The sequence below is a fragment of the Aptenodytes patagonicus genome, chromosome 25 (genome assembly GCF_965638725.1).
Source record: "Aptenodytes patagonicus chromosome 25, bAptPat1.pri.cur, whole genome shotgun sequence".
Taxonomy (NCBI): domain Eukaryota; kingdom Metazoa; phylum Chordata; class Aves; order Sphenisciformes; family Spheniscidae; genus Aptenodytes; species Aptenodytes patagonicus.
Genome location: NC_134973.1, coordinates 5,184,898 through 5,200,019, shown reverse-complemented (window position 1 = coordinate 5,200,019; position 15,122 = coordinate 5,184,898). Strand labels below are relative to the sequence as shown.

Below are 15,122 nucleotides of genomic sequence, written 5' to 3'. Positions count from 1 at the left end.
GACTGTCCTGTGCTTCCTCCTCGGGCCCAGCTGCAGACGTCGCCGCTCCGTCCTTTTCCAAATGCTGATTTCTTTAAAACATAAAGATTGGAAAAAGGGGTGACATAGCTGTGTCCTGCATGTCATCCTGATTTGCATCACACATACTTTACTCTGCGTGCTTCTGTATGACTTTTTTCCAAATACCTTTACCTCACGAGTTATTTACATGCCCCTATAAGCCTGCTGAATGACATCTTTAAAGTTTGTTTTGGCTTTTAAAAAATCCCGAGGACGCCCTTTGTGTGCCATGCAGCAACCCACTGGATCTTTTGTATTGATGGTCTCCAGTTGTTAATGACGCGCTTAGTTAATTATTCACCAAGGTAACAGAAACTGGTTTTAAATTCCCACTGGGCAGCGCAGTCCTGGAGCGTGGCCGGCGGTTGTGGCCGGGTTACCTGACCCATGCCAGACTTGAAAGCAACGCAGGTCCCGCTGCGGCTCTGCGGAGCCTGAGACCACGCGGCTGCGGCGCCGGTGCTGACCCAAACTGTGCCAGCAGCCGACCCGACCCGGCTTGGCAGGTCTGGACCGGGAGCCGCCGAGGAGCCTTAGGGATGCACGGGATGAGCAGCCGCTGTGGGCTGCAGCTGGAGGAGGATTTTGCATCCAGCGAAACGCCCCTTGACCTTTCTGAGAGCTCAGCTGCTGAAATTTGTTCTTGCTGTGAGAGGAACTGCGCCGTCAGCACGGCATGCAGGGAACCACTCGCTCGGTTCCCGGTTCCCCCGAGGGAGCCCTGCGCCAGCGCCGCTGGGTGACGGCGGCTGAGGAGGAAGTAGGAGCTGCCGCTGCAGATTTTGTTGCTATAAAACCGTTAGCCCTGTGCTCAGGGGCGATCGATGCTGCTCTTTACGCTTGGGAGAGGCAAAGTGCATCGCTGCCGTAGGCAAAGCAGGGTCTCGCTGGATGGCAGATGATGGTGGTGAGCTGGAGAGCGGTCATCAGCACACGGGCAGGGGAAGGCAGGTAGCTTGCCTGCTTTGATGCTGTAACGACCCCAGTAAAGCATCATTTCTGATTTACAGGTGTTGCTTTCGCTTTGCAAAGACTCCATGAAACTGGGCTACAGGGAGAGTGGGGAGTAAAACTTCTCCCCCTTGCCAAGGACTTTTAAGACAGTAGTTCAATAATTCCTGCCACGCAGCAGGACTCTCTCCATGCTGTACTTAGTAAAACGCATCCCTCCTTCAGCCAGGCTGGTGTCCCCCGTGCAGCACGAGCCACGGGATGCTGCAGGGACGGGGACACGGGCTGCGCGTCTCCCAGCGCTGCGGCAGAAGCAGAAGTTCCCTTAAGTAACTCGTCCTCGACTGATTCATCAGCCTTGTTCCATAAACAGGAAGCTGGGAAAGTACAAGCAGGTGATCTTGTGCTGCTGCAAACATAAATTACATCTGATTGCTTGTATTTCTTTTTCCTCCAGCTGCCTGCTAACTCTTTATCCAGGTGAAGGATTGTTTTGTCAGTGAGGAGTGAACTATTTGCAGTGGGAAGGTCTTTCAAGTTCACAGTACAGATTTAGAAGGAGCTTGACTTAGAGCTCTTCCCTGGTCCTAATGCTGCCTGCACTATTTTGGAGTGCTTCAAGATAACTGCTCTCACCATAGCACGTGCCGTTAGCAGGGATTTCTTTGGAAATGCAGGTGGTCAGAAGATGGCCACAAGTAGCTGCGCGTGCGCTAGCTGCCTAACAGGCAAAACTTTCCTGTTTTTTCCAGGGATTAATGACATAAAAATTGACAGTAGCAGTAGTGCAGCTGATGTCCAGCTCTTGCTCAGCCTGCGTAGGGAACCACAGCAGGGCTGAACACAAGCTGCTGTTCTGAAATCCCAAAGAACTCGGAGGGCTGGGGTCTATATAGCACTTGATGCTGAAAGAACAAGCTGTCTCCCAAGATGAAGTGTTCCCAGCTGGAGGTGCTGCTTTTTCATGGAAAAGAGACCAGAGCGGAGCGTCCCCTGTGCCGTGTCAGGAAGGCTGGGACAAGCACCCATCCGCCGTGCCAGGCGAGGTAGCTCACTGCGTGTGGTTTGGCATCCTGATGTGGGACTTCGGGTGCTGGTCGAGCTCGTTGTAGGACTCTGGACCCTTTGGTTAAAGACACGGTGCCGTCTCGCTGAGGCCCGAGTCTGAGCTCAGGTGTGACACTGGCACTGCTAGCACGAGGACATCCTGCTTTACTGCAAACCAGCCGAGTCTCTCTCTTGCAGCATTGTGGCTTAGGAAATCGGGGCAGAGGAGGATCCTTCCCCGAGGACCAGCCTGCTTCCTTCTCCCAGCTTCCACAGTACCAGACTTTATTTCAACAGCGTGGCTTCCCATGTTGTCCTGGTCCTGACTAACGTCTTCCAGGACTCGAGAGGCGGAGATTTCTAAATAACCCTGCTAATTCAGGGAATTGTCTCATGACAGAGGTGGTAACGCTGGCTGAAGCACCGTTTGTTTTCTCCCACAGCATTCGGTGTTGCAAACGAAGCTGAGTGCCATTCAGGGAGAGAAGTTCAGCGCACGTTGCATGCTGCTGCCAAGCAAAATAATCCCCGAGAGTGCCGTTGTGGTCTGGAATAAACTCCCTTAATGTCTAAACGTAGGCGAGACAGCTCGAGTCTGCTAGGATTTTAGATGGGGCAGACACTCCCCCCTCTCTTCCCCCCAGTATAGGCAGCAGTTCAGCATCTGCTTTGAAGCTGCCGGTCCTGAGGAGAAGACTGAAGGAGTCTCTAATTAAAGCTAGCACAGAAGGGCTGCAGTGGGTGGCTGGCTGGGGCGCTGGGAGCGCCGCTGGTATCTGACCTTGTGTTTGCTTTGGCTCTTTCCTCCTCCCAGCATCGTCTAATGGTTTGTCAGGCAGCGGGAGGTGGGAGGTGGTACTCGCTGCAGCCCTCTTCCCCTATTCCCCACCATCATTGAATGGTCAGGGGCTGAGTCACTGCCGGGCAGGGCAAGGAAGTGACTTTTCCTGACACCTCTGCAGCAGCCCCACGGAGATGATCATAAAGAAATGACCTGAGAACCGTGTCTGGCCAAGGGAGTCTGGCTGGGATGGCGTGGCCGGAGCTGCCCTCCGGCGTGCTGCAGCCCTGGCTGCTGCCCCACAGCTCTGGCCTGAGTGACAGTGACGGATTGTGTTGGTCTCGTAGACAAACTTCTTCAGTTGCTTTTAAATTTCGAGGAAGGTTGTTTAACCGCCTGCGTTCTCCCTGCCGGGGCGCCCGGCTGCAGCGTGGCAGTCGCAGGGACACGGCCCGACGTGCAGGTTGCACCCGGCCGGGTGACAGGTATATTAAAGCCCCACGATCAGCACAGCCGGGGATGGGTGCAGAGTTTGGCAGCTGGATGGGGTCCGCGAGACCCCCAGAGACCAGACACTTGGTGCACAGAACGGAGTTGTGCTTCGGCAAAGCTCCGTTCCTGCTCCGCTCTGGCTCCGGCTCACCCTGCGGTGCTCTCCTTGTTTCCATGTTCAGCTGGGCCCTTATTTTGCACCATTTTTGTGGAAGGTTCATTTGAGACATGAGCCATTGGTGCCTCTCATGCTTTCATATCCCCCCGTGTCGGTGCCCGTGCCTCGCTGCCTGTCCCCTGCTTCCATCCAGTGCTTTGGCATCTGAGAAACCTCTGCCCCTTGCCTGAGCCCTGACTTGCCACCTACCACCCAGCCTGGGACCGTCTGTCGCTCTTACTTTCTTACTCTAATTTTTTCAGGGACATCAATTTGCAGAATGATGGATAAATAGCGTAGGCTGAGTTTGCACAGTATCGAGCGTTTCTAGTTACTGCTCGGAGCCTCATTGTGCAGAGGAAATCCTGACGGAGGAGTCGGGGCAGGACGAAGGCAGCGGTGCAACGAGTAGATAAAAAGTGAGCGTGAACATCCAGGAGCTGTGTGTGGTCACAGTTGAGCGGCGTCCCCGTCCACCTTCCCCCTGCCTGGCTTGCTGCGAGAGGTGCATGGCAGGTTACGTGGGCTGGAAAATTTCTGTTCGCTTTTCCAGTCGGTCAGTTGAATGCATCTGGCAGGACTTTCTGCAGAAAAAGTTTTATTTTTCCCCTCTCGTCGGCAAGTTTCTGTTTGGTTTTTTTAATCAAAAAAAAAAGCCTGAAGAGCACCAAGAGTGCTGCTTAAAGGAAAGGAGAACTTGAAGCAAAATCAGGAAACGTTAAGTTGGTGTCATCGGTTTAGAGCTCGCGGAAGCCCTTTGCACGTGGCTGTCGGGGAGGACGCGGTGCACAACCCTTTTCGAGACGGTGCACAGTGGCGTGGCGGCTTTGTGCACGATGCCAACCCCCCTCTCCCCCTTCCTTGTTTTGCAGTATTCTCGCGTGCTGGGGCCTGGAGCCGATGGCAGACAATGTCAACAACTAACAACATAGCGCAGGCCCGGAAGCTGGTGGAGCAGCTCCGCATTGAAGCCGGCATCGAGAGGATCAAGGTGAGCGCAGGAGCTGGAGCAGCGCGACACGTGCCGCATCTGGGGTGGGCAGGGACGGGGCGAGAAGGGTCCCTGGGCAAGCGCCTTGGGTTTTCCCCGAGCACGTGCATGCTGCTGCGATGTCTCCGGCTCAGATATTGCAGCATTTCTAGACGAGACCCCTTCCTACGGGCGCTGCTCATACCGGGAGGCAAGGTCGCAGCCTGGGCAGCTTCTCCCAGGTGTTAGAGGTGACCGCGCGATTCGAGGGCAGACCAGCCACTGGAGTTAAGTTCCTGGAGCTCAGCTGGGCACATGCAACCTGTGAAGGCACTGAAGCTGCAGGGGCCGGACCCAGCAAAGCTCTGCCAGGCATGCTCACACGCGTTCCAGTCTTGTTGCCCCATTTTTTCTCAGGATGGCTTCACTGTCCATACGCAGTTTCTCTCAGAAAGTCGCTGCCTGCACAGTTATTTCTCAGCTGCTGCATTCTTGCAGATGAAAAAGGATGGTGGCACGCCTTCACTCTGGTTTGAGGCACGTTTATGGTGGCATGTTTATGGTAGAACTAGGGAAGGTTAATTTTGTGCTGCAGTTCTCCAGGATAGCAAACCGGAGTCTATTTTCAGCTGTGTGCTGGCTCACCAGCAATCTGCTGGGGCAGCAAAGGAGCCCCAGAAATAAAGCTCCCTTTGGCACTGGGGGGTTGGAGGCAGGTAACGCGCTCACAGCCACAGCGTCCCCTGAGAGTCGGAGACCGGGTCCTCCAGGAGCTTTCACTCTATTCTGGGAACCGGCTCGGTGATTGCGGTACCCAGGCTCATTCGGCCACGTGAGCTCTGGAGAGCAGCCTTTGCTGGAGACAAATATTAGTGTGTGGGCAGCAAGTCCCAGCTCTGTGAGCAAGACACCCCGGGGCACTCTCTGAATTTACACCTCTTAAGCCATGGAGGAACCGCAGTCGTCACCCGGCTCTGCAGCCCTGCTGCCTGCATCTGAGCTTTGTCTGCCTTGGTCGGCAGGCTGGGTCGGGCTGCTCCGCCGCCCGTCCCTCCGAGAAACTCCCCGGGAGGGGAGGAAGGAGGGGAGAGACGAGCTCCGTTCATGGAAAACCACTTGTCAGTAAGTCACGCAAAGGAAAGCCGCATGCGTGGTGATGGAAAGGCACAGTGAAACTGAAATACTGTAAAATGCATAGCTGTTAAATCCACCTGATAGTTTTTAGTTTAGTTTCCAAACTAAATTAAATTTTTAATTTAGGACTTCTGCAGCAGCAGGTCCTCCGTCATCTCTGGTTTTGATGTGCAGGAGCTGCTGCTGCTTTGAATATCTTTTTTTTTTTAAAGCCATGAGGTTTTGTAGCTGTTTTTAGGGCCGCCACTTTCCAGACTCCAGTGATGCACCCATCAGCGAGGCCATTTTAGGGAAGACAAAATAAATTACAGGTCTTCCCCCAGCACAGCCGTCGCTGACTCTCCTAAGAATTACCGTGTCTCAGCTCCAGGATCCCAAACGGTGCACGCCGAGGAGGACGGAGGGTGTGTGCATACTTACCGACCTTTGTAGCTGTGACTATCTTAAATGCTTTGTTGGGAAAGAACAACAGTGGTGGGACCACAACACGCTGCTATTTAGGCTGAGTGGAGGAGATGTGCTGTCTGGGCGAGCTTTCAGTAAAGCCGTGATCCACAAACCCAGCTCTCGGGCGAGCGTGCCAAGCCAGCCAGCTCTGTACAGTGTCAAACGAGCGCTCGCTCCTCCAGCTCCTGCTCTCCCTACCTCGCGGCTGAGGCCGGCGAGACGCGCGTTTGCCTGCGGATAAATGAGCTAATACACTTCTGTGATGAGGGGAACGGGCTGCCCTGCGAGCTGTTGGCGAAGCTGTGCCAGCAGCGAGAGCGGCAGCGTGAGGAGTGCCCTCCGATTCCTCCCTGCGAGGTCTGACGGAACACCCGACGCTGCGGTCGAAGCAGAGCCCTGCCACCGCGCTGTGATTTTTCTCCTCCCCAGCCCAAGCAGCCGGTACCTCTGCTGGAGAAGGGCCAGGCCCTTTCTAGCGACTGCGTCTGGCTCATCCTTCCCTGCATTTACACAGCTGAAGCTTTAAGAGGAGTGCGGAGGTTTCCAGACCACTTGCTCTCGTAACAGGTTCAGCCGCACTCCCGGCAAGCTAATCTCTTTCCCCTTGCTTTGCTCTGAGATTAGGAGTAATTACTGTTTTATGTGAGTAATAGGTTTAAAGCCGAGCCTTGACCTTGTCTCTGCAGAGCAGTTTTGCTGTTGGATCCCAATGTGTGTGATAAGTTGGTTTAAGTGCAGGCCAGCAGCAGTCGGTGTTCATTAGAAGTGTTCATTACTGGTTAGGACTTTAATACTTAATATTGCAATAATACCTAGAGACTCCCACAAAAGCATGTTGTCTGGTGCAGTCTCTGGACCTGCCTTTCCAGGAGACACCAGGAGGAGGAGGAGGAAGCCCACCCTGTGGGGTGGAAGCACAGATTAAGTGGTTTGCCCAAAGCTGCAGAGAACTGGGTTTTTGTCTCAAGCGCTGTTTCTCCTCCTCGCCGTGCACTCTCGGTTGCTGCTGAAAGGTTTAATAACGACGGCGGGCAACTGCGCGTTCCTACCGGGCAGGTTGCATCGCTCTGCAGGCGGCGGCGGCGGCGGCAGTGGCCGCCGCACTGGCCGTGTGCCGCAGCATCCTCTGCGAGGCTGACCCCCGGCAGTGCCGCCATGAGAGCGGCAGAGCCGGAGCCGGGGGGAGCGGGGAGGTGGCGTGTAGGTGCTTTTCACCCCCCTAAATCACGGCTCAGCTCGGCTGAGAGGGATGAGCCGCCCTGGTGCCGAGCAGCCACAAAGTTCCCGAGAAGGGAACCGCTGCCGTAAGGCTCTGCGACTACAACAGGTCACATCTGGGCCTTCCAGATGTGGTGTGGTTGCGTCTATGTTTTGTGTTTGCCTTATGTTCAACCAGCTATTAAGTTAATTAAAAAAAAAAAGGGGTTGCCGCTGGTCTCCAAAGCTGCTGGCACCTCCCTGCCCAGACTCTCCCCGTGCCTCCCGCCCTCCTCGCGGTGCAGCCACGTTGCTCGCCCACCACCGCGGTCCCCCCTCTGCCAGGCTGCTCTGGGCTCTCTGTTCCCAGAAGACGCCTTTGAACTAAAATAAGGAGAGCCTTAAGTAATAGTTTCTGATGGTTTCAAAACCTCCGTTTTTCACATCTCAAGCCACTCTCAAGCAGGCTTTTTTTCCTCTTTTTTATCCCAAAGCCCTTAACAATGAGGACAATAATGTCTTCTTTTAAATCTCTTGCTCCCGGCTGGGAGTATTTTTCCCGTACCCATCGCTTTATTTATGTCAGACCTTACAAACTCTCTTTCCGCGTCCGTTTCCCCTTTTCGTTTGTCACCATCTCCGTAAAGTTTCTGTTACGAAAAGCTGAACGCCGGTTCTCTCCCCCCCCCTCGGAGCCTGGGAAGCGGTCGGTGGTGCTGCGTGGGCTGAGCTCTGCACCTTCACCTGAATATTCTCACTGACCTTCTGCTTTCTTGCAACATTTAGGTCTCGAAAGCATCTTCCGAGCTAATGAATTACTGCGAGCAACATGCCAGGAACGACCCGCTGCTGGTTGGAGTGCCCGCTTCGGAGAATCCTTTTAAGGACAAAAAGCCTTGTATCATCCTATAGCTTTCCTCGCTCCGGCGCGTGCGATCTCTCAGGCAGGGCACCGTTCTCCATCGACTGAAACCAAGCTACAAACTTCAACTGCGCCGAGGGGTAAACACTAAATGTTGGATTCAAATAGAACTTAAATCTCAAAAAACAAAACGAAACAAAAAAAAATTGCAAGTGGTTTAGGGCAGGGGGTCTGCTCGCGGGCGGGTGCCACACTGAGAGGGGTCAAAATTTAAAAACAGAAAAAAAAAACCAACCAGGGTTGAGGGGTGGGGGGTGGGGGGGCGTATTTTTAATAGCAACGTTCGAAATTGGTACCAGGGTGGTGGAGGCAGCGGGGGGGTTTATTGCATTTGCCAATGGGATGCAAGACGTGAGTATCGGGACCTCGCCGGTAGAAGCTTTGAACAAAGCTCTGAGTGGGTCTGATCCAGTTAGTTTCTAATTAGCGCATCGATGCAAGAATTTGCTCTGTCTCTTGAGAGGGAACAAGGGAGAAGAGTCCAGGTGGGGAGCTATTTTGTAGAAAACTAGTACAAAAAAGAAAAAAAAAAACAAAACAAAAAACAAACCAACCAAAACGCGGCTCGAAAAATTGCTGTTGCAAATGGATAAACCGAGGCCGGGGGGAGGAGGCCGGAGGCCGGGGGGCTCCCTCCCCGCGCCGCACGGCTCCGCTCGGACGAGGGGATGGCACCGCGGGGAAACGCTCTCCGGCGTCAGATCCATCGGCCGAGAGGGTTTCCGTGAGCGGCGTTAGGAAGCCCGAGGCATGGGAGAGGCCGGGCTCGAGCCCCTCTGATCACTTCTGGGGTTTCTCTGTGCTGTTACCACTGTTTTTCCCAAACGGGACTGTACCGGGGGCGGGGGGAGGGAAGGGGCTTTCTGTTGTGCAGTATCACGTGAGAAATCTTTTAAAATTGGCCTTTTGGAGAGTCGCAGTCCAAAACGCTAAAATTGCCAGATTTACCAGCATTTCCCATCTCCCTTTTTCTCACCGAGAGTGGCAAGTGGAACTCGTTCCGCTAAACCCAGTTAATTCGGGGAGACGAGGGTAAGGCTGTAGAAGAAATAGTTCGGTTCCCATCCCTTGGAAATCTTGAAATGTGATTTAAACAGGGAGCGCTTTGTTCACCGAGGTTAAACGCACGCGCCGCAGAGCCGGGGGTAGCCCGGCGCAGAGCAGCCCCGCGAGGAAGAGGGGACAAGCAGGCGAGCCTTCCTCCCGCTGCCCGCCACGGAGCCCTGTGGATCGATGGCAGTGACGGAGCCCGGCGGCTCCGTGCCGGGGCAGGCGGATGCTTGGGAGAAAGATCAGAGCTCAGGGACGTCCCACCGCGTCTCCCCGCGTCGCTGGAGCTGCCGCCCCGGGTGTGCTGGGCGCCCCGCAGCCGTCTGAGCCGCGGCATCGCTCACCAGCTTCCAGCTCTGCCGGGGAGAGGACGGGTCCCGTGCGTTGGGTTTAAGTGACCGAGCCCGGCCTGCATCCGCAGGGCAGAGCCCGGGGCTCGGCGGCTCCTCGGGGGACGGTGAACGCTCCCCACGGTAGGCAGAGGCACGGTTCGGTTTCCTAACCAGCACGCAGGTACCCGTTCCCGGTTATCCCGAACACAGGCACCCCGTGCTGGTGTCTGAATACACGCGGTGCCGAGTTTCGGTTTTGGGAAGAGAAAGGAAAAAAAAAAACAAACCAAACAAACCACCGCAGCCGATGTGAAGTCCTGGGAATTTTCCCATTCCCCCAGTGCTTTGGATTTGGTTTGAAATGCCACGACCTCCCGCTGGGATGGAAGCCCCACGCGGCCGGCCCCTTCATGGGACAGGGAGCGCTTCCCGTGGCCGCGTCCGCCGGCAGCCCCCGGGAGAGGGAGGCCGGAGGAGACCCTCGGGTTCGGCTTTTGGGGAAACGGCTGAACCGTGCTCAGGCTTTCTGTTGTGGTTCGGTTGGAGGGAGGAAACCTTGCAGCCCATACTGGATGCTGCGTGTGCTTAGGCTGGTCGGAGTCGCTGGTCCGGGCAGGGCGCCAGGAGGCTTTGCTGGCCGCTTTTTGGAGGACGATGGTGTTCCCGGGGCTGTCGCTAGCTCCCAAGGCAGAGGGAGCCGCGCAGGGAGATGCCGGAGGCCGGCTCGAAGGCAGGGAGAGGAGCAGAGCCTGCGGCCGCGTGGCTGGTACCCGGGGAAGGCGGGTTGGCATCTTCCAGGAGGAAGGGCAGCTTCGGAGGGTCTTCCTCCCGCGGTGCAGGGATGGGCTGTGGGGTGTCGAGCTCAGCACGGCCGGCCCCTCTCCAGCGCCGACGGGCCACACAGCCGGCTTGGCAGTGCCGGCGGAGGCTGTGGTTAGCAGAGATGCTCCATTTACACTTCTTGGTTGCAGGTATCTCGCCATCACTTTTTTTCAGTACGCAATCACTTGGCTTTTTAAACGAAGTTGGAAAAAAACCCACGTTTTTAACACTAACGCAAACCACAGCACCTCCTGTGTACGTCTTGCAGCTGCTTTTCCGGCGTCCTTTGCTGGTCTGAGCGTTTTAAACCTCCCGTCTCCCCCCGGTTGTGTCGTGGGCTCCTGTCCCAGCACCAGCCTTGTGCCAGGTTTGCTGGTGACCCTCCCCCCGGGATTTCACCCCGTCCCGATGTGAGCGCTGGGGGAGGTGGAGCAGAGGGAAGTGGATTTATTTCCCTCCGTGGCTGAACGCGTCCCCAGCCCTGCTCGCACCCCAGCCTGGCACCGCGCTGAGCACCGTCCGTCAGCCGAGGGCGGCAGCCCCGGCACGGCGACAGGCAATGCCTTTTTGTTGGTTTTGGGTTGGTTTCTTTTTTTAAATCTTTCATCCAACATAACTTCAAGCTCTCGAACGCCGCATCTGTAGCGGGAAGCGAGCACTGTCCTGAGGTGCGCCTGGGTTTTGCCACAGCAGGGCTTTCTCTTCTCCACGAGGGAATTTCCTCTGTCCTTAATCTAGTACAGTTCCAGCCTTATTTTTCTACTCCAGATTGCTGATTCTTCCTCTATGTTAGAGACCAGTGCATGGTGCTATAGCCGGTGACCCAGGCAAGTGCCCGAGCTGCAGGTCAGCCAGAAAAACCTGCGCTCTGCGTGGCAGCGAGCGAGCGGACGAGGTTACCGCAGGAGCCGCGCGCCGCTTCTCCGCTCAAGACCCGGGCAGGGGCCGTGTCCCCCCACCCCGTCATCGGCTCGTGCTGCCCGAGGGGGCTCCCGAGTGCTCCCCCCCACACCCCGACACCCCTACCCGGGCGGGTGCCAGCCCTGCCTGCATCCTGCCCTCTCCATCCCCCGGGATCGCGACGGGGCGGCTCAGCCCCACAGCCCCGTGGGCTCGCTGTGGGATGCTCTGCCGGCGAACGCCGCGGCGCGCTTTGCCGGCAAAGCCAACCAGGCGCGCCACGGTCCAGCAAATGGGGGGTTGGTCTGCCTCCCCTCTCGTCCTTCCACCCGCGTGGGCCGCGCGCATCCCCGGTGTCTTGCCCGAGTCGTGCTGCCGCGCCGGCGGTGGGATGGCCGGCGAGGGGCGAGGCGGCAGGTCTAGGTTCAGCGTGCGGCTGGAGCCGGGAGAAGGGGGCAGGGAGCGTCTGTTGGGGGTCCCCTGGGAGCCTGGGGACGGGGCTGGGGGCTCCCGGCGCGGGGATGCCAGCGGGCCGGCGGCAGCAGGGTCCTGCCGGGAGCCGAGCGGGGCGGGCAGGCGGGCAGGGGCCTGCCGGCGGGTGCTGGTGTCTCTCAGTGGGTGACGCGTTAGGTGGAAAAATTCTCGACCTTTTTTTTTTTTTTTTTTTTTTAATTTTTTCCTTGTCTGAGTAAATCAGTGATCATACTGTAGATGTTTTTTGTATAGCATAAATATAAGTGCAAATTACAGTAGCTGCTTGTACTTTGTTAGTGCATTTGCCAAAAAAAAAAAAAAAAAAAAAGGAAAAAAAAAAAAAAAGTCACTTTTCAGGACTTTTTAAGTGCTCCAGATCGCGAAGGGGGAGCGGGGAGCCGGGGCCTCCCTTGTGCCGCTGATGGGGCGTGGGGCAGGCGGTGCCAGCAGCCCCGGCTCCACAAAGGCCTTTTTTTGGACGTAAACACATGCCCAAATCTGCCTGGCGTTTCTTTTTAGCGTGTGGTGAAGCCGTTGCCAAAAATAGAAAGGAGAGAGGCTGCAGAAGAAAAGGGAGAGAGGAAACGTTGCTTCTATTTAATTTTTTGGTCCGTTTTCCTTGTCCTCCCCTCCCTGTCTCCGGGACCGTCCCGGCGGCGCAGCCAGAGCCGGGAGACGCCCGGGCACCCGCACGGCACCGCCGACGCGGCTGCGAGGCTGGCGGGGTCCGGCGGCTCGGTGCCGGTGCCGGAGCCTCCCCAGCCTGGAGCAGAGCAGGTCCCCCCTCCTCCGAGTACTTAAAAAGTCAACTTTATTTAACAAAGTAAAAATAACGCATTTACTTCATTGAACAGAAGCCACGCGTCTGATACTTCGCGCTCTTAATTTTTTCTCTCTGGTCTATTATTATTATTATTATTATTATTATTATTATTATTATTTGCCAAACTCTGATCTTGTTGCCAAACGCAAATCAAGGTTTGTAAAGACTGTACTTAGGAAGTAATCGGTGTCTGTAACGTAGGCTCCTCATAACGTCTGCATTTTTGGATCTCTGATTTTTATTTCTGGTGTGCCATAGACCAATTTCTTGCACAGTGTTTAATATTTTGTGGAATTGTTGTTAAGAAGTGAATTGATAACACAATAAAAAGGCTCACTTTTCATTTTGCCAGGTCTCCTGCCCAGCCTGTCCTGCGTCTGCTGCTGGGGGGGGGACGACACACGGTTCCCCGGCGCGGCGGGTGCTCAGGTGGTCTCGGTGCGGGGGGCACGGCAGCTCCCCCCGCCCCGGCCGCTCGCCCTTCTGGGAAGAGCAGGGCTGCGGGAGGGGAAGTCGATAGAGCTGGGTAATGACTGACCCTTCCTGCCACGTTCTCCGGAGCTGGGTTCAGCGAAGACCTTCTCGGCCCCTTCCTTGGGGCGTTTCGGCCGCCTCCCCCTGCCCTCTTGCCTAAGGGTGCTTGGGCGTCCCGAGCGGGTGGGATGGGGCCGTCGCCCCCAGGGGCTGTGCAGGATCCCCTCGCTCTCCCTCCCCAACTCCCCCCCGGGGATCGCAGCCTGCAGCAACAGCCGGGCTGGCGCAGCCCCTCGGGGATCCCCTTCTCCCACCCTCGGGGGGGGGGGAGCTGCTCGCACCACCCTGATGCTCCCCATCGCTGGCAGCTCCTGCCCTGCCCCGGCGGCTCCAGAGCTGGCCGTTTGGCATCGCCTGCTTGCCGGGAAGCACCGGGGCCCTCCTGTCCCATGGAGCCACAGCAAAGCGAAACCGAGAGCAGCGTTTCTTCCCTTTTCGGAGAAAAGGAAGGGACCTCCGCCTGCCCTGGCAGCGGCCCCGTCTCCCCGCTCGGCTTCCCGGCAGCTCCCACCCAAAGCAGCACCGGGGTCCGGTGCCGGAGCTGGCTGGCAGCAGCGTGCACCACGGGGGCTGCTTTCCTGGAAGGCAGCGGCCTCCAGGCCGCCGGCTTTGGGGAGAGGCTTGGAGCAGCTCCTGCCCGCCCGGCCCGGCAGGAATGTGTGCTGCTGCGTACGGGCAGTCTGGAGCCACGCTTCCTCCGCATGCCTGGAATAGCTGGGATTTTTCAGTGTCTGACCCGAAACGCTGAGCTGGGAAGGGCGGCAGCGGGATGAGCAGCGGGATGAGCAGCGGGATGAACAGTGGGATGAGCAGCGGGATGAGCAGTGGGACAGGCAGCGGGACAGGCAGCGGGCAGCCCTGGCTGCAAACCACCTGCCTGGCTCTGCCAGACGCTGCTGCCGAAGGTCCGAGCCGTGGTCCTCGGGCTGAGCCCCATCACCCTGCACAGGGGATGCCCGACTGCACGGCTGGGTCTTGGGGGACTGGCGCTGATCTTAAGGGTGTCCAGGGTGGCGGAGGGAGGCGAAGGCACGTCTGCGCCCGGCAGAGCCCGGGGAGCTGCAGGGGAGCAGAGGGGACACGGTTTCCCCACAAGTCTCTGGCCAACAGCAGCTCGGGGAGACGTGGCCTTGCTGGAGCCACCGGCACCTTCTCCAGCGGGGACGGTGCCAGCCCCGTCCCCTCCTGCAGCCAGAGGTCCCATGTCGGTGCCCCACGGCCGGGTGGGGACGATCAGAGCTGCACCGGCGGGGGGGGGGGGGGGGGGGGGGGTGTCCCTGCACCCACCGTTCCACAGATGCTCAAACTCCCCCAAATTCACTGAAAACGCAGGGACGTGCTGGGGAGGCGGGGAGCTGCCCCCACCTTCCTGGAAACCTGCTTCAAAGCAAACCCGCCCGGCGCTGGAGCCTGGCAGCACATGAAAGGCTGCCGGACCCTCCTGCCAGCGTGGAGCCGCGGGCTCCGGCACGGGCTGGGGCTGGCTGGTGGCACAGAGCTGGGAGCGCGGCTAAAAATAACCCGCCCTCCTTCGCGGGGCTATTTTTAGCTTCTCTGCAGCTATAATTATCTGCCCTTGGCGTCAGGGCCGGGGAAGCTGGTGGCACCGTGGTCTGGGGCTGCGGGGATGTGACCGGGGTGGCCCTGTGGACGGATGCGGGTCCCACCGGTCCCACCAGGGCTTGGCACCAGCGTGTGCCCACAGAAGCATCCGGATGGCACCGGGATGCACCGGGGTGGGGGCATCACCGCAGCCCCCCCCCACCCAGCACCGCACAGCCCCGGGTACATCCCACCATCCCCGGGGACCCACGCGAGGGAGAGCCCCGCTCCGACCGCAGGGATGTGGGGGCTTGGGGCCACCCGCACCCCGCCGCGGGGAATCCCTCCGTGTCCTCCAGCCTCCACCGCCCGCCCCCACCACGGTGGGGGATCCCAGGCGGTTCCTCTCCCCGGTGTGACGCAAGGGCACTGGGACGCCCGCGATGTACTGGGACCGCGACCGTGACGCCACGGGGCGGCTTCCTGC

At 57.8% G+C, this 15,122-nt stretch overlaps 1 protein-coding gene across 4 annotated transcripts in view; it reads left to right on the top strand.

Moving 5' to 3' along the window:
* GNG7 (G protein subunit gamma 7) overlaps window positions 1-12,906 on the top strand; it is an 80,569-nt gene extending 67,663 nt beyond the window's left edge. For all 4 annotated transcript variants that reach the window (XM_076359253.1, XM_076359256.1, XM_076359255.1 and 1 more), the window contains 2 exons: window positions 4,361-4,479; window positions 8,023-12,906. In XM_076359253.1, the coding sequence (XP_076215368.1) occupies window positions 4,399-4,479; window positions 8,023-8,148 (207 nt within the window). In that variant the 5' untranslated portion in view covers window positions 4,361-4,398 and the 3' untranslated portion in view covers window positions 8,149-12,906. The remainder of the gene's footprint in view (window positions 1-4,360; window positions 4,480-8,022) is intronic.
* The last annotated feature ends 2,216 nt before the right edge of the window (window positions 12,907-15,122 follow it).